Source organism: Monocercomonoides exilis (assembly GCF_001643675.1).
Source record: "Monocercomonoides exilis strain PA203 chromosome Unknown scaffold27-1312184, whole genome shotgun sequence".
NCBI lineage: Eukaryota > Preaxostyla > Oxymonadida > Polymastigidae > Monocercomonoides > Monocercomonoides exilis.
Genome location: NW_027150572.1, coordinates 579,651 through 600,026, shown reverse-complemented (window position 1 = coordinate 600,026; position 20,376 = coordinate 579,651). Strand labels below are relative to the sequence as shown.

At 38.6% G+C, this 20,376-nt stretch overlaps 5 protein-coding genes across 5 annotated transcripts; 3 read left to right on the top strand and 2 right to left on the bottom strand.

The window, feature by feature from the left end:
• The first annotated feature begins 1,734 nt into the window (after window positions 1–1,734).
• On the top strand, window positions 1,735–2,751 carry MONOS_6145 (Clathrin light chain B). The gene is made up of 3 exons (XM_067876351.1): window positions 1,735–1,992; window positions 2,075–2,227; window positions 2,297–2,751. The coding sequence occupies exons 1-3, from the start codon at window positions 1,775–1,777 to the stop codon at window positions 2,445–2,447; spliced, it is 522 nt and encodes a 173-aa protein (XP_067725979.1). The 5' UTR covers window positions 1,735–1,774; the 3' UTR covers window positions 2,448–2,751.
• Window positions 2,752–2,953: 202 nt separating this feature from the next.
• On the top strand, window positions 2,954–10,633 carry MONOS_6144 (uncharacterized protein; the record flags this gene model as incomplete). Its single annotated transcript, XM_067876350.1, has 3 exons — window positions 2,954–2,998; window positions 3,057–3,536; window positions 3,726–10,633. 3 exons carry the CDS (start codon window positions 2,954–2,956, stop codon window positions 9,954–9,956), a joined length of 6,756 nt encoding a protein of 2,251 aa, XP_067725978.1. The 3' UTR covers window positions 9,957–10,633.
• A 2,326-nt stretch (window positions 10,634–12,959) lies between these two features.
• Window positions 12,960–13,634, top strand: MONOS_6143fu14596 (uncharacterized protein; the record flags this gene model as incomplete). The annotated part of the gene is made up of 1 exon (XM_067876349.1): window positions 12,960–13,634. The coding sequence occupies one exon, from the start codon at window positions 12,960–12,962 to the stop codon at window positions 13,632–13,634; it is 675 nt and encodes a 224-aa protein (XP_067725977.1).
• Window positions 13,635–15,621: 1,987 nt separating this feature from the next.
• MONOS_6139 (uncharacterized protein) lies at window positions 15,622–16,747 on the bottom strand (the record flags this gene model as incomplete). The annotated part of the gene is made up of 2 exons (XM_067876348.1): window positions 15,622–16,383; window positions 16,436–16,747. 2 exons carry the CDS (start codon window positions 16,745–16,747, stop codon window positions 15,622–15,624), a joined length of 1,074 nt encoding a protein of 357 aa, XP_067725976.1.
• A 1,595-nt stretch (window positions 16,748–18,342) lies between these two features.
• On the bottom strand, window positions 18,343–18,930 carry MONOS_6138 (putative Uncharacterized transposase-like protein; the record flags this gene model as incomplete). Its single annotated transcript, XM_067876347.1, has 1 exon — window positions 18,343–18,930. One exon carries the CDS (start codon window positions 18,928–18,930, stop codon window positions 18,343–18,345), a length of 588 nt encoding a protein of 195 aa, XP_067725975.1.
• Window positions 18,931–20,376: the final 1,446 nt, after the last annotated feature.

Below are 20,376 nucleotides of genomic sequence, written 5' to 3'. Positions count from 1 at the left end.
CCACACATCAAGCAAAGGAAACATTATTGGAGTTTCATTTTTCGGAATATTGGAACAAAGATAAAAAAACAATTTTGGACAAAGAAAACTTATTTGAGGCAACGGACGCAACAAGCGTTGCATTTCGCACTCTCGAATGAGCAAGGCAATTGTCTGAAGGAGACTCCGAGGATGTTGCAACAAGTTTTTGGAAATTATCAGATAATCTTAGTGATATTTCATCCGCATGAAAGATCAGCTAACTTTAGTATTTGTGTTTTAAATGAAAATCATCAAACATTTCATACCAAAGATTCAAAACGTCCTGAAAATATGCTGCAAGATGTTTTGAATCCAAAATTTTTGGTTTTTTGTGATTTCAATTCGTGTTAATTTTTCAAAAATGAACATCACGTTGATTCATAAATTTCATTTAAAGATGAAAAGTATTCAATTATCTCTGATTCATTATCTTCAATCGTATTTTCAATCTCAATGGAATCAAATATATTGATTATTTTAATATTTTGCAAACCAATTCTTTTGTTTTTTTCACTATCAAGCTTGTTCCACACTTCGCTTCAATTTTTATTACCTCTGTTTCAATTTCCTATTTTTCATTGCGTGACAATGATTGCCTTCCCACTTTGGAAACATGCTTGTTGCTTTCAACAGCCTTCACTGCATGGATGAGTGTTTTTTTATGAAAATACACAATAAATGGTGGTATCCACAAGTCTTTCTTTTCCGTCAATTAGAATTCGCGTCATTCTCTCGAGTAAATATACATAATTGCAGTAATCCATCGACTCCATTTCTGCCTTCATTTTTCTTTTCCCTTCTTCAGCTTTTTGTTTGATCATTAAAATTCAAATCAATTTTTTGGGAAATGATCAAAAAAAAAGTCCATTTAAAGCAGCCAAAAGATATAACAAGCTCAGAGGCAGGTAGTCTTTGCTTTTAAAAGTTTTTGTTTATTCTATTTGTTTTGAAAATGAATTTGTCATGTATTTTTTAATACGACAATTTCACTTATGAATTACACTGGAAAACTGAAAACAAAAATCACATCTGTTCATCAATTGATGACAAACATTACTGAATGTGAAAAAAATTTTTGCTTCAAGCAAAAAATTATATTTTTCATTTGATAATTGCAAAAAGATGCCAGTAGAAACAAAATGTGCCTATTAACACACCAACAAATAAGCGATTTTCATTTTTAACGAAAGAAAATCAAAACCTATCACATTGAAACTTCAAAAAAAAAAAAAAAATCAGACAGAAAATGTTTCAGAAAAACAACATGAATAAATTTCAAATTCTTAAGTTATTTATCAATTGATAAAGTATTATAATTGATATCTTTTTAAAGATAATTCCATATTTTGATGAATGCGAAAATGTGAGCTCAAAAATTAAAAGAAAAATCATAAAAAATAATTATCGTTCGTTTTTGGTTATCCGAGTTAAAAAAAATAACTGCATAATGTGATACACAATTTATTATTCAAATTTGGTAAACTTTTTATTCAAAATTAATAAACTTCTTATTCAAAATTAATAAAAATCAATATTTTAAAAAAAATTTTATTATTTAACATAATGAGTATTTGAAAAATGATAATTTCTGTTTTTGAAATTCTCACATGGAATTTTTTCCTGTGTCAAATAAAAAATATAAGAATTAAGATATTAATTTTTTTAAAAGAATCATTTTTAAAAATAATCAATAAATAACCTACATAGTGGGTTATGATCACATCTGAACTTATCTTAAATATTATTTCATTTGATGTCAGATACAATAATTGATGCAGAAGAAAATTTGATTCAAATTGATCACAATGCAGAACAAGCCACAGAAGAATTAGCAGAAGGTGTCGATTCAACAGAATTCATTGAAGCAGAAGCCTCTCCCGAGGCTGAAGGAGAGACAGAAACCGTATCCCTTCCAACAGACGATACTGAAGGAGAGCAATCATCAGCTGAACCCGAGCTAACTCCAATGCAGTTTGCAAAGCGAAAAATTTAATTTTAGCTTTGTCATTTTTTTCCAAATAAATATATTCAAACCGAATTAATTTCTTGTAAGGCGATATTACGCTCAACATGCTATAGATTTACAGAAGTTAAAAGATACAGCAGCAAAAATGCTTGAAGAAACACTTGCGCAAGCCGAAAAGGAAAAAGATTCTTTTTTGACAGAACGTGCACAGGCAATTGAAATGCAAAAGAAAAAAAATCAGTGTGAATTCTTCTTATTAATGCTATCAGTAGTTTATTTGATGATATGTTAATTTAACATATGTTTTAGAGAGGAAGAAGAAGTATTTTTGGAAAACAGAAAAACAGCTGCACCTTGGGAAGCTGCTGCAAATATGTGTGATTTCCAAATATCTCACGAAAAAGATGTAGATAGAATGAAACAGATGATGATGAGATTGAAAAACCAAGGAAAGGCTTAAACACAACATAACTAATAAATCTTCTCAAACTTTGGAGTTCTCAGATCTTCACTTCCATATTAGAAGCAACAAATATTCTCTTTATTTCTTTCTTGCTGTTTGTTATTAAACAAATAATCTTTAATGTTGCCCATCATTTTTATTATTGAAGCATTTCTTCTTGATATTATTTTCTAAACGTCAATTTAAGAAATTCGAAATTTATTGCTGTAAATTGACAACAGCTTGCTTAGCAATTTTTCTTTCTTATTTGTTGCTGAGCATTTGTAAATTTTATGAATTGAAAGAATGACAGAAAACACTGGTTTTTCATTTTTTGTTATTTGATGATTTGATTAACAGAATTCGTAAAGCTAGATAAACTTTTTTTTACCTATAGAACAAAAGAAAATGAAATCATTGATATTGTCAATGCATTTAAAGATAAACATATTAATGTTGTTGAAGTGTTTTTTATCAAGAAAAAGAAATTAACAGATCTTCATCAAACAGGATTCATCACTTTTATGAATTCAAATGACGCAGAAGAAGCTTATAAACTCAGAAAATTTGTGTGACATTTTTTAAATCAGATTTATATCAAAAAATAATTGAATTCTTTTCAAACAGGAATACAAAGGAAAAGTTATTTTTTTAAACAAAGCAAGCCCTAACAGATATGTAGTAATTCATAACTTATCTCCGACTGTTACCGAAGATGAATTGAGAGGATTTCTCTCTTTTCATCAATATGACATTTCGAGGCTTGAACTCAGACCAAATGAGCACAGAGCATTTCTACGCCTTAAAACCCAGCAACAAGCACATATGCTTACAAAATTAATATTTCCTCCAAACTTCAAACTCCAAAATTTCCGTATAAAGATGACAGATACAAGCACAATGTCATCGACTGTTTTATTACAATTTAACGAAAATGAAGCAGAAGAAAACAGATTATCATTCACAGAACAACGCATTGCAGAAGCCATAATGGAGCAGATAGATTCTGTTGATGAGCTGCCTGTTGTTTTGCTTGTCCCTGTTTTGTGGAATGAAATAGAGTATCCTGGCAGAGTCGAATTTCCCAGAGATAGACAAGGAGAAATTGTATGATTTGCTTTAAGTGTGAAAGGCAACACTCACTCAAATTTAATATGAATAACTTAAAAAAATATCTCTTTTGATATTTCATTTTTTTAACCTTTTTCTTTATTCATTATAACGCAAACGAAATAACAATTCTTCTTTCATTCATAATTTTTTTTTATTTCACATTCATTTATTATGTTCTTTCAGATGTCTGAAGATTTCGCAGATGCATACTCTCATCCTCGGTTATTGTGCGGTGTGGAAGTGCGGTGCGTGTTGAAGGCTGCCATCCAGCCGTTGGACAAGCACCAAGAAGAAATCCCTGCTCAACTTGCAGCTTCATCTTCAAGTGCAGTTTCCTCCAACGCTATATCAGCTGCCCCATCGCCATCTTCAGCAACACCTGCATCTTCAACACAACCTTCAATAAAACATCCAGATGCTTCAGAATCACAGATGCTTCTGCTTTCAACCAACACTTCGGAAGGCCAAAGGTCAAGCTCTGAAAAGCCGCAGTCATTAGGAGTTCATCACAGCCACTCGAATTCATTCGACAGATCTTCGCGCTCAGCTGACAATTCTTCCGTTGTGTCATCAAATACTGCTGTTTTTCCTTCAAAAGCAGTGTATTCTACCGAAGCAGATCTGAGGCAGTTCATCAACCAGCATTCGAATACATTCACAAAATCTGTCTTGCCTCTTCCTCATCCGCAATCATCAGCCACAGAAAGAGCCTCTGCTTCTGATTGGGTAAAAACAGAGAAATTGCTTCAAAGCAAACCTGGCAAGGCCCATTCAATGGTACCTGCACATCTTTTCTATGGGCTTTCAACCGGCGCACCTGAGTTTGTGCCGTCGAGGCTGAAGCACACGCAGATGCTGAGCCAGCCGAGCCAGTCGAACAGCTCGCAGCAGCTATTAGCTCAGCACTTTGAAAACGATCCGTCTCGGCTTCAGCATCTTCCAGTTCCTTCGTCTTTCCCTTATCACATGAAACCTCAGGCTGTAGAGCCAATTTTCTCTTCATTTCCAGCTGTTCCGCTGTTCGACCAGCAATCCCCAGCCCCCCTTCCTCCTCCGCCGCCACACACCCCACCACCTCCTCAGCCTTCTCATTCATCTCATTCATCTCAGTCAGCTCAACCATTTCAGTCATCTCAGTCATCTCAGCACATTCAGTCCATTCAGCAGAGCACCATCAGGCCATCAACCCCACCCGCCAGCTATGCGCTCCACCTGCCTCTGCCTGACCCGCACTCGTCGTTCTATCCGCAGCTTCCTGATTACGACCACTCGCATTCACCGCCAATCTACACAGCAGATGCAACTGTGCTGTCTGCTGCGTTTATGCCGCAGAATCAGGCGATGGGAGATGCGAATAGAAATAGCAGCACAGCTGATAGCAGAAGCAATATCGCCAGTAGTAGAGAGGAAAATGGTGGCAACGGTAGAAGCAGCGATAGAATGGGCTTTGATGGGATGATCCTTGGGCAGTCTGAAATGGAAGGTGCTGTGAATAGCTTGTGTGTGTACCCTTCGTCACTCACATTGCAGCAGCCAACGATTAGCGGAGTGATGCGCAGTTCTGAACTGTGTGGAGAAGTTGAGCAGATTGGCATGCATTTGTATCTTTCTCCGCCTCAAGCTGCTCTTTCGCCTGATCCAGCAGCCTTTCCTGCTTTAAAACTTTCATCAACATCGTCTTTTTCGGTTTTTTCGTCGCGTCAGCACAATTCACAGACGAACAATCATTCTCACACTCAAACAGCACATTCAGATATGAAAGAGACAACTTCTGCTGCTTCTGATGCTTCATCTGATCATAATCAAACCAATATGAACAATCAAAACGTCGAATTGCATTTACACTCTTCAAATGAACCGATGAGCAAGCAAACAGAGCATCCAAACGCGATTGTGGAACAACCTCATCAAAGCACTCATCATTCATCTTATGCTAATTCTGCTGCTTCTCAATCAGCAATCAAATATTCTGCACTGCCTTCGTCTTCTGCTTATCAAACACAACAGCAGCAGCAAAGATTCAATCAATCCAAACAAGCACAGCCAGTCCCACAGATAACACAACCAATACTTGCATCATCATCATCACCCTCTTCTTCCTCTTCTTCTTCCCCCTCTTCATTGTCTTCATCATCATCCCAGTCTTCATACAGACCCTTTTCTCACTCTTCCTTCTCTCCAAAAGTCTCCCAGCGTGCCAAACAGAGTTCTCTTGCTCAGTTCACAGCCGAAAATCAGTATTTGCATTCATACAACACATCGCTCATATCACAGCCACACTTATCTCGGAGCATTCATTCACAGAGTAGCAAAACGAAAACAAGAAATCATTCACATTCGGCAGCCAATCAGCAGAACATACGCGGAACTTCTTCGTCTCCACAGGACTCGCCTTCAACTTCTGATGCTTGCCTTACTCCCCATCTTTCCTCTGCTTCTTCTTCTTCATCGTCTTCCTCTTCACCTTCACCAATTGTTCAATCTCCAACACCTTCAAAATCGAACTCTGTTTCATCGGTCGCTGAAAACAAGTCATCTGAAGCACATTCAACTTCTCAGATGCATCCGAATCAGAACATATCAGTTCATTCACAACACAATGCAATCTCTTCTGCTCAGATTTCAACAACTTCCTCTTCTTCCTACTCCTCACCATCATCATCAGCATCAACTATACCTTCAAATCCACCAACGAAAACATCGTCTTCCAAATCTCCATCATTCTCTTCACATTCAAACAAACAGCTGCATTCCTCGTCTTCTCTCTCTTCTTTCCCGTCTCTCTCATTTTTTCATCCATTTCCTCATCCAAACCCGATCACACCTTCTCCTTCATACACATCTGCTATGAGCACACCCCAACAGACTTCTTCTTTCCCTCCATTTTCCTCAGCAAGCACAGCCAGCACATCTCAAATCCCTTCTCCTTCGAATCAGCAAAGCCATTCGTCATCGCTTGCTCCTGTGTCAATTGCTGCGCTGTCTCCACAGCAAACACCAAATGCTCCTTATTCTCCTTCTTCAATGCCAGGCACTTCTGTCTTGAGTGCTGGCGGTGTAATTTCAACTGCAACTTCAACTTCATCTGCTCTTCCTCCTCCTTCAACTTATCAGCGCCACCACTCGTTTTACATCCCCTCCCGTTCTTCAGCCTCTTCTCCGCCTTTGACTCCATCTCCTTCTCTTTCCTCCTTTGCCTCGCTGCGTTCGATGATGACTATCTCCACATTAGCTTCGAATTCTTCTCAATCAACAACTGCCTCTTCTTCTTCGGCATCGTCAACTTCGACTTCTGCTTCTGTTTCTTCTTCAGCTTCATCTTCCCCCTCATCCTCCTCTTCTTCTTCATCGTCTGTTCTGTCATCTTCAAACGACTCAGCTTCTGCTTTGACTTCTGCCGTTGCGGCAGAAAGTGGTTTTGCCTCTTCTTCTGAAAAATGCAACCAAAATGCTTCTTTAGCTTATCGTCCATCTTCTCCTTCCACCCCAACCTCTTCTTCTTCCCCATCGACTTCTTCAGCTTCTTCCCCCGCCACCACAATGTCGCCTTCGACTCCTTCGCTCTCCTCTCGATCTTCCATTTCTCTCATGCTCCCCTTCTCTCCCTCTTCTCCTCCATTCGCACAGGAGCAGATATCTGCACTCAACCCATCCTCGCCACACTATCTTTTCCTCCCCACGTCTTCCTCGCCTGTCTTCATGCAACAGCCCCAGATGCAACAAATGCAACAGATGCAGCAAATACAGCAGAACCAACAGCAGATCTTTTCACAGCATCTTCAGCAGCAGAATCAACAACAACAGCAACAACAGCTACAATTGCAGCAATCGCAGGATCAGCCTCCGTTTAGTGACTCGCCTGCTCCTTTTTCAAAGTTGGACGCAGGAATCCGTTCAACCACACGCTCAGCCTCTCCGTCGGTGGCTGTCTACGAGCCACAGTCAGATTCTGAAGTGTCTGCAAGCTACGCAACCGACCAGCGCAAGCTCCTCACTCAATCACTGCCGGCGCACGTGTTTCATCAGCTCATCCAGAAGAGCAATGAAGACACAGCTGCACAGAAGGCAGCATTGCAGAGATCCCAATCACAGTCTGAGTTGGATGTGCTGCCATTCGAACGCTCATTTGATCTGATGAGTTCTCAGTCTCCGCGTCCTACAGTTCCCAATCCATCCACCTCAATCGCAGTTGCCTCTGCTTCATCTGTCTCATCTGTTTCTTCCTTTTCAGGAACAGCACAGCCACACACACCGCCAACTGGTCTCACTCCTTCCATGCGATCGCGTTCTGTGCCTCGCTCGCCTTCTTCTCATCTGTCGTCCTCGGTTGAGCCAGTCGGGAGTGAGCGAGAGGGAAGCTCCCAATCACCAGCCATCTCTCAGCACGCGCCCCGCACCTCGTCTCTTTCCTCTCTTTCATCGCGGGTGCCGCCGCTGATTGCAGCGATCAACACGACCGGCCCAGCAAACATGTCTCCTGTGCCTTCTCTGTTCCGCATGGCCAGTGCGCTTTCGCCTCGGCGCGGGCACCACGACTTCCAATTCGGGATGATTGGAGACACAGCGCCGCAGCCTTCACAGCCGTCGCAGTCACTCGCCAGATGGCCGATGACTGAAAGAGGGATGAGAAGGAAGAGAGGGCTGAGCGAAAGCGGAGAGGTGGAGAAGAGAAGACAGGCGGAGGATGCATTGGAATCGGGAAACGAGACGGAGACGGAGACGGAGAGTGAGAGTGAGAGTGAGACAGACACAGAAAGAGAAAGAGAAGGAGAAAGAGAAGGAGAGGGAGGAAATGAAAATGGGGTTTGCGACAAAGAAAACAGTGGAAAAGGTAATTTGAATAAAGAAAAATATGCTCAATTAAAAGAAAGTGGATATAGCGCTGACAAACAGTACAGCGATTCAGATGGTCCGAGCAGACCAAAGCCGAAAAATGAAAGCGATGAAATAAAAAGCACAAACACTTCGAGAATCGAAAGGAAGAAGAGAAGTACGAAACACAGGCGCATCGGAAATGAGACTAAAAGAAGTCGAAACGACACAAAAGACAAAGAAAAGCATTTGAGCACAAAGACAACTGCAGACAGCGAACAGAACTCTCGTTGGAGTCAAAGCAATGCAGCAGAAGAACAGACAGATCCATCAAAATACCAATCTATGCGAATGTCGCTGAAGAACAGCTCGCTTCATCAGTACTCAGCACAGCCAATGAATGGGAAGCAAAACCACAGGCGCCATTCCATCGCAACCACTTCAGCAACACTCGGAGACCCACACTTTTTCCCATTCCATCTCGACATTGCACCTTCTTCTGCACGTAATTACAACGCAAAACAGACACAGAAGTTCAGCCCAAATGAAGCAAGCGAAACTAAAAGCCAATTATTCAGCCCTGGATTGTCTTTCTCTGCAGTTGCACAACAACAACAACAACAGCAACAACAGCAACAACAGAATACGAATCAGAGCTTTACACCAGAAAAGAGAGATAGAGACGAAGATACTGACAGGAAAGACGATGACAGAACAGCTACTCCATTCACCATTTCATCATCTCTGATTCAGTCGCAGACTCCGTTTTTATCTTCCTCTTTGCCATTTCCCAGGCAATCCTTCGCATCGCTTGCATCGTCTGTCTCTTCACCAACTCAAAACCTTTCATCCACAAACACTTCTGCCAGCACTTCAACTGCCCAGCCATTCAGCACACAGCAAACTTCCACCCAGCAACAGCTTTCTGTTGGCACTGCTGTTCCAGTGAGGCCTCTGCCTCACCGTGCGTCAATTATGTCTTTTGTATCTGCTCGTCTGCCATCAGCAACGATGGATCCGCAGCAGGCTGCATTGAAAGCATCGACGATTGCTCCACAGCTCGGAATGCAGGCAACAGCAGGAAATCCTTCATTGGCTGCTTCATCATCATCATCATCTTCTTCTTCTTCTTCTTCCTCTTCCTCTTCCTCTTCCTCTTCCTCTTCCACGTATGCATCTGCATCAGTTGCAGCAATCACTTCCGCCACAGCCTCCGTCGCAGCAGGCTCCGCACAGTTTTCCTCTTCTCTGTATGTTCCTCTGGTTCCGTCGACGATTTCCCCGACTTTTTCGCTGCCACCGACCACACCGCGATATTCCGTGGCGCTTGACACAGATTCTGTGTGGTCGCTTTCGGAGCTGTATCCGCCTCCTTCCACATCCTCGTTCTATCGAGACGGCTTCGACGACTGGTATTCGTCGGGCGGACCTTTCACGTCCGCGTCATTCACTTCTGGCTCAGCTTACCAGCCTTCATCATCATCATCATCTTCTTCTTCATCTTCATCTTCATCTTCTTCATCTTCATCTTCATCTTCTTCTGCTTCTTCTACTTCTTCAGTGAATACATCTTCAAACGTAATAATGCCAACAACAACTTGAGAAATGAAGATACATTTACACCAAAATTTATTATTATTAACTTCTATTAACGATTTCTTTGCGCGCATGTTGTTATTAAAGAGAATAATAAAAATTCTCGTAACTTATAATTCGAAGATTCTAATTAATTGTAGGGACATTAATTGCTGAAAATTATGTTTGAGCTTTTCTGGTTCAGCACAAATGCAGCAAATGACTTGAAAAATGATTACAAACCTAGCTTTTTGATTTTTTTGCAAAGAGGACAGAAAAACATTTATAAATTGCAAAAAAAAATGGTGCAGAGAATTTAAGTGAGCCAATTTAAAATTAGTTTGATTCGAAAAAATAGGAAAAAAATGATGGACTGATTTATTGTAAGTTAAAAGGGAAGGAAATGGATGGAAATCTATATTTATTGGAAAGACGTGCGGTATTGAATTCCAACGAAAGGAAGAAACTTTTCTGTTGATTTATCAACAATTTTGTGATGTTGTGTTCATCTTGAAAATATTTCATAATACGAATTTTCTTTATTCTTTGAACGGCATGTTCTCAACAAGCGTTGTCATGGTGATGCTATCTGATTGAGGTGCAAATGCATCCTCTGCTTCTCTGTTTTTTATTACAATTCACAGAAGAAAACCCATTTCAATCCCTAATTTTTGAGATTTATTATTAAATAAGATTTTCAAAATTTATTTATTGTTCATCAGCTATGCCAAAATAATCTCAAATAAAAAATCACAGAAGTTTAATGTGAAATTTAACAACCAAAAAATAATTGCCATTTCAAAACAATAAAAACCCAAAAAATTTTGTTTGATCAAAGCACATGTACTTTGATTCAAAAGAAAACATTCTCTCACTTCCTTCTCTTCTGTTTTGAGAGATCGTCACTTATGGGCAAGTCACGATCACTGATCAAGGAAAAAAGATGATTCCGAATAATCCTTTGGGAGCTGGACTTGCGACCGAACCGAGCGCAGCGGCGCTTCCTGGTGGCCCAACAAGCGGGATTCCGATGTTTTCCGGACCCTTTTCCGCCTCCCAACCTTCTTCTTTCTCAACCTTGCAACCTTCATCTTCTTCAACTTCGGACGAAGAAAACCAAGAAGAAGATACACATTTGGAAGATTCATTTTTGGAAATATTCGGAAGACCACCGGAATTATCCTTATATGATCTGCCTTTGCCGGATCTAATGATTAACGAATTAATTTCCACCTTAAAGACTGAGGATTTATCACCCTTTCTATCTTGCGCGCCTCCTCCTTTTGTGAGAACTGCAAGTCCTTTCAAGGACGCATTAGACCGAGCTGGGGAAAGATGCGAAACATTTTTATACCCAGTTATGAAATTACTATTATTTGCTCACTCAAAGACTCAAAAGGATGATGCAGCTCATGAACCAATAGCTCAAGCATGTTTACTTCTCGCCCAAGCCCTGAAGGAGGCCAGAAACGCTCGCATTCAAGCAAGATTCGGATTTTCCGAAGCAGCGAAAATTAAGGAAGATTCAGCATCTACACTTTTAACCAAAAGACAATGGGATCTGCTAGAAGAATCCAGGAAAACAATGGAGTCAACTTCCAAAAGATGGGCAAAAATATCTTTTAATTCAAAAGCCTTTGGAAAAAGATATTATGGAAAAGACAGAACCAGTCAGAGAGATCAACATTCACAATTTTTTCGTTCGGGCCCCCGGTCGTATGCAGGGAGAAGATCAGCAAGCACTTACAACAGAAGCCCTTCACAGCAGCGATCCAGGGGAGCGAGAACAAATTAAGCCAGTTGCATTCAACAGTTGGAGGAAGAACGGCATTTTTTGGAGATGCATGGAGAAGGATAGGTGGGGAAAGGCTGATAAAGAGAGGTGTTATTCCAATTTGGAAAAGCAAAAAAGCCAGAGAGAGACTAATCAATGCAAAGAATGTAGCTCATTGTCCACAACAGTCACTGGAAGCAACGATTGCGATGGAAAAGCTTATACAGGAGCAGCTCGAGACGAACATTATTCAAAAGATACCAAAAAGAGAAGTGAAACACTTAAACCCAGTGTTTGTCATAAGGAAAAAACAAGGTGGATGGAGGCAAATAATCGATTGCAGAAAGCTGAACGATGCAACAAAGTCTTTTCATTTCAAATTGGAGGATTACAGGGCAGTGGAACGAATTATTGCAAAAGGAGATTATGCGACAACCATCGATCTAAGCCAAGCCTATTACTTGATAAAGGTGGACGACAATTTCAAGCCTTTTCTGTCTTTCGAATTCGACAAGAATTACTACTGTTTCAACGGAATGCCATTTGGATACAAAGATTCTCCAAGAATCTTCACAAAAATCATGAGAAAAGTGATAACATTCATTCGTCAGAAATGGAACGTAAGAGCAATCGCTTATCTGGACGATATTGTACTTCTTCACCAAGATCAAAGAAAACTCAAATGGATAACTGTGAGAGTTGTCTCTCTCCTCAAAAGCCTTGGTTTGCTTGTGAACGAAGAAAAGAGTCACCTGATGCCATCACAAAGCTTCACCTATTTAGGATTCGATTGGGACACAGGCCATTTTCATGTTGCGTTAGAAAGGAAAAGAATGAATCATTTGACAAGGGAATGTTTCAAATGGAGAAAGATGTCCCTCAAAACACAAGAAGTGAGAGTGAGAGATCTGGCAGCCTTCATTGGAAAACTGAACGCCACAAGGTTCGTATTTCAGGAAGCTTCTCTTTTTCTTTCAACTCTGTATCGAACTCTGAACGGCATGGTCTCGAGAACAGGATGGAATGGGAGGATGAAGATCAACCATTCAATCCTCCCAAGTCTAACAAAATGGATATCGAAATTGAAGGCCAATATTCCCAGGCAGCTTTGTCCTCTGTTTCTTCCAGAAGCAATCCTCACAACGGACGCATCAAGAAAAGCAATTGGAGCCTATTTAAGAATAAGAAACAAAGAATACGACTTCCATCGTCCACTCCCACGTTGGCAACAAAACCAAAGCTCCAATTATCGAGAAATGTGGGCAATCCTTCAATCGTTAATCCATTTCACTCCCACACTGTCATCCAACCACATCAGCAAACTTCTTTTAAGATCGGACAACTCAACATCGGTCTTCAACATAAACAGATGGCATGCAGGGACAAACCTTCGAAGGCTTCTCACAAAGATATGGAGGCATATGAAAGCGATGAAAGTTCAAATGAAGGCTCAGCTCATTCCGGGAAAGAAAAACGGGAGAGCCGACTCCCTTTCAAGATTAGAAAGGGGAGGAGACTATCAAATAAGACAGGAAGCCTTTCGAGAACTTGTGAAGAAGATACAAGTGAAAATAACACTGGATGCGTTTGCCACTGCGTGGAACAAGAAAGCTTATCGATGGTGCGGTCCCAGAAGCCATATAAACGAAGATGGCCTTCAACAGCCTTGGTATGGAGAAACCGTTCTCGCTCACCCACCCATTCCACTCATTCTCCCGACAATCAGGAAAACGATTCTCGAACAAGCTCGAGTTCTTCTCCTTCTTCCCGATTGGAAGGGCCAAATATGGGAACCGCTGTTGAGAGAAACGAATCATGTCGAATGGACATCGAAGAACCTGAGCGATCTTCTAATACCAGGACCACTGATGAAGAAGATGGATGCTTGTCTTCCACCAGGGAAACTGCGTGCAATCTTGATAAATCCTTAGCATCAAACGGAGAAGGTTGGTTCAAAGCCATCCTTCAGACGAAAGGATATCCAATTGATATGGTTAATCTGTGCGAATCCAGCTTCTCGCCATCAACATGGAACGGATATTTACTAAGTTTCGCTCGTTTCGGAGAAGAGTGGGCTGTGTGCAACTATGGTCCACCTCCAAGTGATTGGTTTGACTGGGTTATAAAATGTGCGGATATCTTTCTTAGACTTCACGACAAGGGACAAAAATGGTCTTCACTATGCAAAACACGTTCAGCAATCTCTCTTGCGTCTCAACTTTTATTCGAAAAGCAGTTAGCAGATTATCCACTAATGAAGATTCTTTTCCGATCTTTCAAAAGACTTGAAAGAAGAAAGAAGAAAAACAAGCCTCCGATATGGAATCCAAGAGTTCTTTTGGACCACATAGCAACCTTAGGTGAAAACAAACATCTGGATAATGAAACCCTCATGAAGAAAACAATTTGCCTATGTATCCTCTTTTCTGCATGCCGCTTCACTGAACTCGAAAGAATAAGCCTTTCACATTCCACAATAAAAGAGGACTCAATCGCCCTTGATACCTCATTGAAGACCGGAACGGAAAGAACGGATATCATCATCCCATTCCTCCAAGAAACACCATTTATTTGTCCTGCATCAGCTGTGAAGGAATTGTGGTTAAGAGTGGAAAAGATACAAACAAATTCTGACCACTTGTTTTTGAACGAAACAACAAAAAAGCCCCTATCTTCAAGAGCCCTGAGAAAACTTGCATCTGAAATCATTCATAAGGCAGGTATTCCTGAATGTTTCGGACCATATTCACTAAAGCACGCTTCAATATCTGCCTTAACGATGTCTGGGATGCCCATAGCACAAGTTGCAAAGTTCGCAAGGCTGTCTCCGCGAAGCGATACAATAACGAACTACTATTTTCAATCAGATGTTTCTTCCTCTTGTGCAAGAGCTATTGCAGTTCAATCAACCGAAAGCAATGTTCAAAGAGAAATGCAAAGTGACTCAGCTGATCCACAGTTTGTGAACTTGAGAAGATCAGAAGAAAGTTATGCAAGTGGAAATGACAACGAGGATTCAACCACAGCTGAGAACGAACAGGAGGAAGTGGATAGAAGCGAAGATTCAGGATCTTCACACATGAAAAAACGTGCACGAATGTTGAAGATAAAATGGAAAAACAACAGATTTTGCAGCAATCAGGGAAAAGCTGTCTTAAATTCAAAAACGGATTGTCTAAAGCCAAGTCGAATCGAGGAACCAGAAGACAACAGCATTGAAGAACCTAAAGAGAAGAACCAGATTGAAAGAAAGATCGAACGAGAAGTCATCCAAGAAAAATCCGTTCAGTTTATTATAAGAACCAGATCACAAGCAAAGCAAGAGTTACTACAAAAAATGCTGAAAAACGGAGATCTCTTAATCTACTTAATCCTTTTGATGCATCACGTCTTCCCAATTAAGTATTTCTCTCAAAACAGAAGAGAAGGAAGTGAGAGAATGTTTTCTTTTGAATCAAAGTACATGTGCTTTGATTAAAAAAGAAAATATGACTCTCACTTCCTTCTCTTCTTCCCGCCGCGTATTAATCCCACCCCATTGCGAATGATATTGTAGTTTCCACTTATTTTCCTATCTCTTCAGGCGCGTTTGTAATTTGCGCCATGTTACTCACTCCATTTTTCATAACATCTTCACATCACCGTTAAATTATATCGTAATTTTCATTTCAGTTCAGTTGGGTGACTTGCCCATAAGTGACGATCTCTCAAAACAGAAGAGAAGGAAGTGAGAGTCATATTTTCTTTTTTAAAGAAAACACTTCATTAAATTGAAAGCAAAAGAAGAAATAGAAAAAAAAAATGAAAGAATCAGTCGTTTTTCAAGAATTTTGTTAAAATCACTTTAATTAAATGTCAACAAGAGAGATACATGGAATGTGTGAAAGTGAAATAAAAATATGAAAAAGCTGATTATATTCAAATGTTCACAAAATAATCTGCAATATTTTTTGCAAGTCTAGAAAAATAGCAACAGTTTAAATAAACAAATTTTTTATGAAAGCTTGCAATGGCATCTTCGTATCCTTCTTCTTCCATCTTGTCTAGTGTCTCCTTTTTTATAACTTTTCTTTTCGCTTCATCTGTTTCATTAGCCATCTTACTCTTCAGACTTATTGAAGTTTCCAAAAAGAATCTCATGCAGCCACATGAAATTGCATCATTCAATGTTGATTGCAGAATTTTCCCCAACGCTAAATCAAACGCATCACTTTTCAGGAAGAAATTTGCAATAACTGAAAGTTGTAATTGTTTCATTATCTCAGCGAAGATATCAAAGCATTTCTTGATAATTTCTGCGTGTGTGTCTCTTGCTGCTCTGCACAGCCTTGTTATGCATTCAATAAAATCAACGCATTCATTTTTATCGGATCTGCAATCACAAAAGTTAACGGAAATTAAACATTGCCATCTTTTTAAAATTCGAATTTCTTTTGTTTCTTTCTGTCCCTTTTCTTTCTTCCAATTCACGTATTTTGTCAACTCTTCTAGCTCGTTTGTTGCTTCTTTCACAAAACGCAGCTCGTTGACAACAGCACGTTTCAAATTATTGTTATTATATAACCTTTCTATTAAAAACTGCCAAGCAGACTGATACGCAAGCCAGGTCAGATTGTGATGCTCTTGATGGTATTGGATAATTTCTTTAATCTCATTCAAAAACATTTCTTTTTCTATTACCTTTTTAAAGCATAAATTTAATCAATAAGTAAAAACTCAAGAGAATTCATACCTCAAAAGAATAAATGCGATTCAGCGTTATCAAAGCCATTTCTCCCTCTCTTCGAGCTTCTTTGCTCCTCTCCTTGTTTGAGGCCACTTTCAGAAGGCACGGCATACAAACTTTCAATAATTTCTGAGGCATGTCAATGTCTTGCAGCATAACATAACATTCAAAAAGATCAGCAAATAGTATTTCGTTCTTTTTATCATTTTTATTTGCTTCTTTTACAATCATCTTAATTATTTTTTTGCACAACATGGAACATAAGAAATCTTGATTCCAAAATCTTTTCAGCTCATTGCAATATCCAATGTGCTTCATCAACAAAATTGCATCTTCCCATTGCAGTTTCTTTTCTATGATAATTTTGAAAATTTTGTCGAACATTTCTTTTGATAAAACACTTTCAAATTCATCTTCATTCATTTCATCAATCAGTTCATTCATTTCTTCGATTTTCTGCTTTTGTTCATCTTCTGAGAATTTCCTTAAATCATTGAGCAAATCTAAAAATTCATCAATTACGTCGTGCTGAATCTGCTACAAAAAATTGAAAAATGAGCAAACATAAAAACTTTTCCTTTCGGGGTATCTCTCGTGTTCCTTCTTCGTATTTTCCATCAACGAATTCTTTCATTCTATTTATTTAAAGTAAAATCAATTCGCAATTAATATACCCAATAATTAAGCAAAATCAAATAAATATCAAGCATTGTTCACGATTCAATAAATTGAGAAGGTTACCGTATCTATCCAAATTGCTTTGTTTTATAAAAAAAGATTTAGAAACGATTTCCATGAAAGCAGCCTGATATGGCCGAATGAAGCTAGAAAAGCCAGTTTTTTGTTTTTGTTGATCAAACCAACAAATATTCATCAAAAACAAATGGAGAATTGCCATTCGTTTCATGATGCTCCATGAAATTGATTTCTTCCTATTTTGGAATTGAATTAATTTCTGATATTGAAATGGAACTTGATGGAAGAAGACAACCACAATCAAGCAAAAGGATTGAGAAGAAGATTTTCATGACTTTTTTGAGTTCCTGTTTCTTTTGTCGAAAACCAAAGAACAGCTAATGTTTGCGTTCTTGAAAGACCTCGTTGGTTGTATTATTTTACAATTTCTGATTTCATTCAAAAGGATTCAAATGATTGTTAAAAACAAAAGAAATGAAAAATGCCAAAAACGAAACAGAAAGACTAACAAAATATATTCGCCATTTTAAGTCAAGATAATTCGAATGACATAAGAACAAGTCAAATTTTTACAAATGTTATTGCATTTTATACGTTCAGGAAATATTCAATTTGTTTAATGAAAAAAAATTATGAAGTCCAGTGCAAACAACAAACAAACTGAGTTCCATGAATGATGAGATGCAGATCATGGAGATATTCGACCTTTTTAAAGCGAATCTATTAAACTCGTCTGAGAGCAAAATCCGTTGCATTCAGTTGAAAGGAAATTCTACTAGCTCAACAAAAACGGAAAAATATCTTCTTGATAAATGCAGAAAATTCGCAAACCAATCGCATTTTTTCAGTCACCAGTATAAATGAACCGGTATATGGGTATGATATGGGAGTTTTCATTTTCGGTTCAACAACTTTTTTATGAATCAATGATATTATTTATGATAGTGTTGTGCATTGTTGAGCGTCGGAAATGTTTTTTCGAAAAAAATAAAAAGAATAAAAAAAAGAAATTTGCAAAAAATTAAGGTTCATAGTCAGAGGTTTTTTCTTCCTCTGAAGCTAATCCTGACGATTCTTCGTCATTCGATTCTTCATGAAAAATATCATCAATGCAAGGAATGTCAGTATCTTTGTCTTCTGTGTCAGGTTCTGGTTCAGGCGCATGGTGTTCCACACGTTTAAAATTTGATATGTGCATCAAAATATCGGAAAATTCATTATCCTTCGATGATTTCACCATTTGCATGACTAAAATGATCAGGAATCAGTGATTTCCTTACTTCATAGTGGGGAAAAGACTTTCTGAGAGTGCCCCACAATCCCTCAATTGCATTGGCGCAGGCTCCACTTTCAGGATCCACAAAATGTCGTTTGTGACACACCGTTTTGTGTATGTAATTGTGAAGATTCGAAGTGGAATAGGCCTTCCACTCATCAGACATGATTGTTGTTCCCGGGCGTATTCTTTCCAGTGTGATTAGCAGCAAAGTCTCTTTACGACGATTGGGCACAATCATCACGAATCTTGGACCAGCTCCTCCACCTTCCAATCTCTCTACCCCACCAAAAATCCAAATCTGTTCTTTTCTCCTTCCTCTCTTGAATTTTCTCCTTCTCCAGACAGCCTCATCAATCTCTACTGTCTTTCCTTCCCCTCCTATTTGGACTTGGCTCTCATTCCACACATTCATGCACACAACTCTTACCACACTCCCCCAAAATCCAATTGTCTTTCTGTCAATTCCTATAAATCTAGAAATATGCTTTATTGAAATTCCCTCCCAATACCACAAAAGAATCCTCATTGTTTTCCCCAATCCAATTTTATTTTGTGAAAAGACTGTTCCATCGAAAACTGATTTTTTTTTCCACATTTGGAACAGTACCAATATTTATTGAACTTCTCCCCCTTTTGAACTTTCATATATCTTCTGCACTTATGACACTGCATAATTCTCCCACCCAAAATGTTCATGAAAAACCACCTCCATGTTGCATCTTCATCGTGGAATAGATCGTCAAGCTCATTCGTGTTGGTGATATCAAAAATGTGCTCAGCCATTTAAAATAATTAAAATTTGATTACCCAAAATTATGTGAAAACGACCTTTTTTCAACAATTACTGTAATATCTGAAAACGAGTTTCCGACAACTGTCTTGCATATTTTTTGTCATAATAATTGTTAAAAAGATGTTTTAATGAAGTTTAACACTCTTTTGAAAACTCCCATATAATACACTTATACCTAAAAAAATGATGAAAAAACATGAAATTTTCATTCAAAAACTGATTGTGTGAAGAAGTTCATCATGATTGAATACTCTCTTTCTCTTTCTTCTCTTTCTTCTTCAAAGCCATTTTTCTTGTTCACAACTGTTTTTTCCCTTGTTTTTTTGCACAGCACTTCATCTTCCTTCCTTTTTCTCTTCCACTTTTGGAAATCCTCTAATTTTTGACACCAATTCAAAGGTTCAAAAGTTCATTCGCATTTCATCCAATTCTGAATATTTCACCAGAATTGCAAATCTTACCATCAAAGCATCAAAATTGCTGTTTCCATCAAACATTTTTTTTTTGGAAATGACGATGAATGCGAAGAAGATGATTAGTTAATCGATGATGAAGCAAGAAAAATAGATGGGAGAAGTCACGAATGTTATCGTTGAATGTAATAAAAACAAGAATAATCTCGAAACTTCTGGTTCTTTTGAAAAAGGATAAAAAGGCTTCATTCAATGGCATTCCTGTCGTAGCTAATCTTCATTCACTGAAAAAATACCTTTAAAGAAAATTGAATGAAATAAAAAAGTCAAACAATTTTTTTTTTTTTGGAATAGAAATATTTTCTCATTTCCAATGGTTTGGTAATTATCGACTCAGCTGGCTTTCTTGTTCTCCAAAATTGCTTCTCGCTGCAAAAGCAAACGATTGGATAAAAAAATAGCTGGAAAAGAATTTCATCGAAAGGAACACGAACAGCTTGTGGCCGAGCATTTTGCAACTGAAAATTAATATTCTCCAAATGATAAAGTAATGAACTCCTTTTCAAAGACTTATTCAACGCCATACCTTCGATGGTGATGTTTGAATAGAATTCATGCGAAATGTCAGCATGGATAATATTAATATTCTTCCTCTTTTTGTTTTGTTTTGTTCGCTTCATCCGTTAATAAATCTCCAATTAAATTCCTTTTCCACAAAATTAAGCTTCCTCGTTTATCATTAGAAATAAGCCTTGTGTAAAAGAAA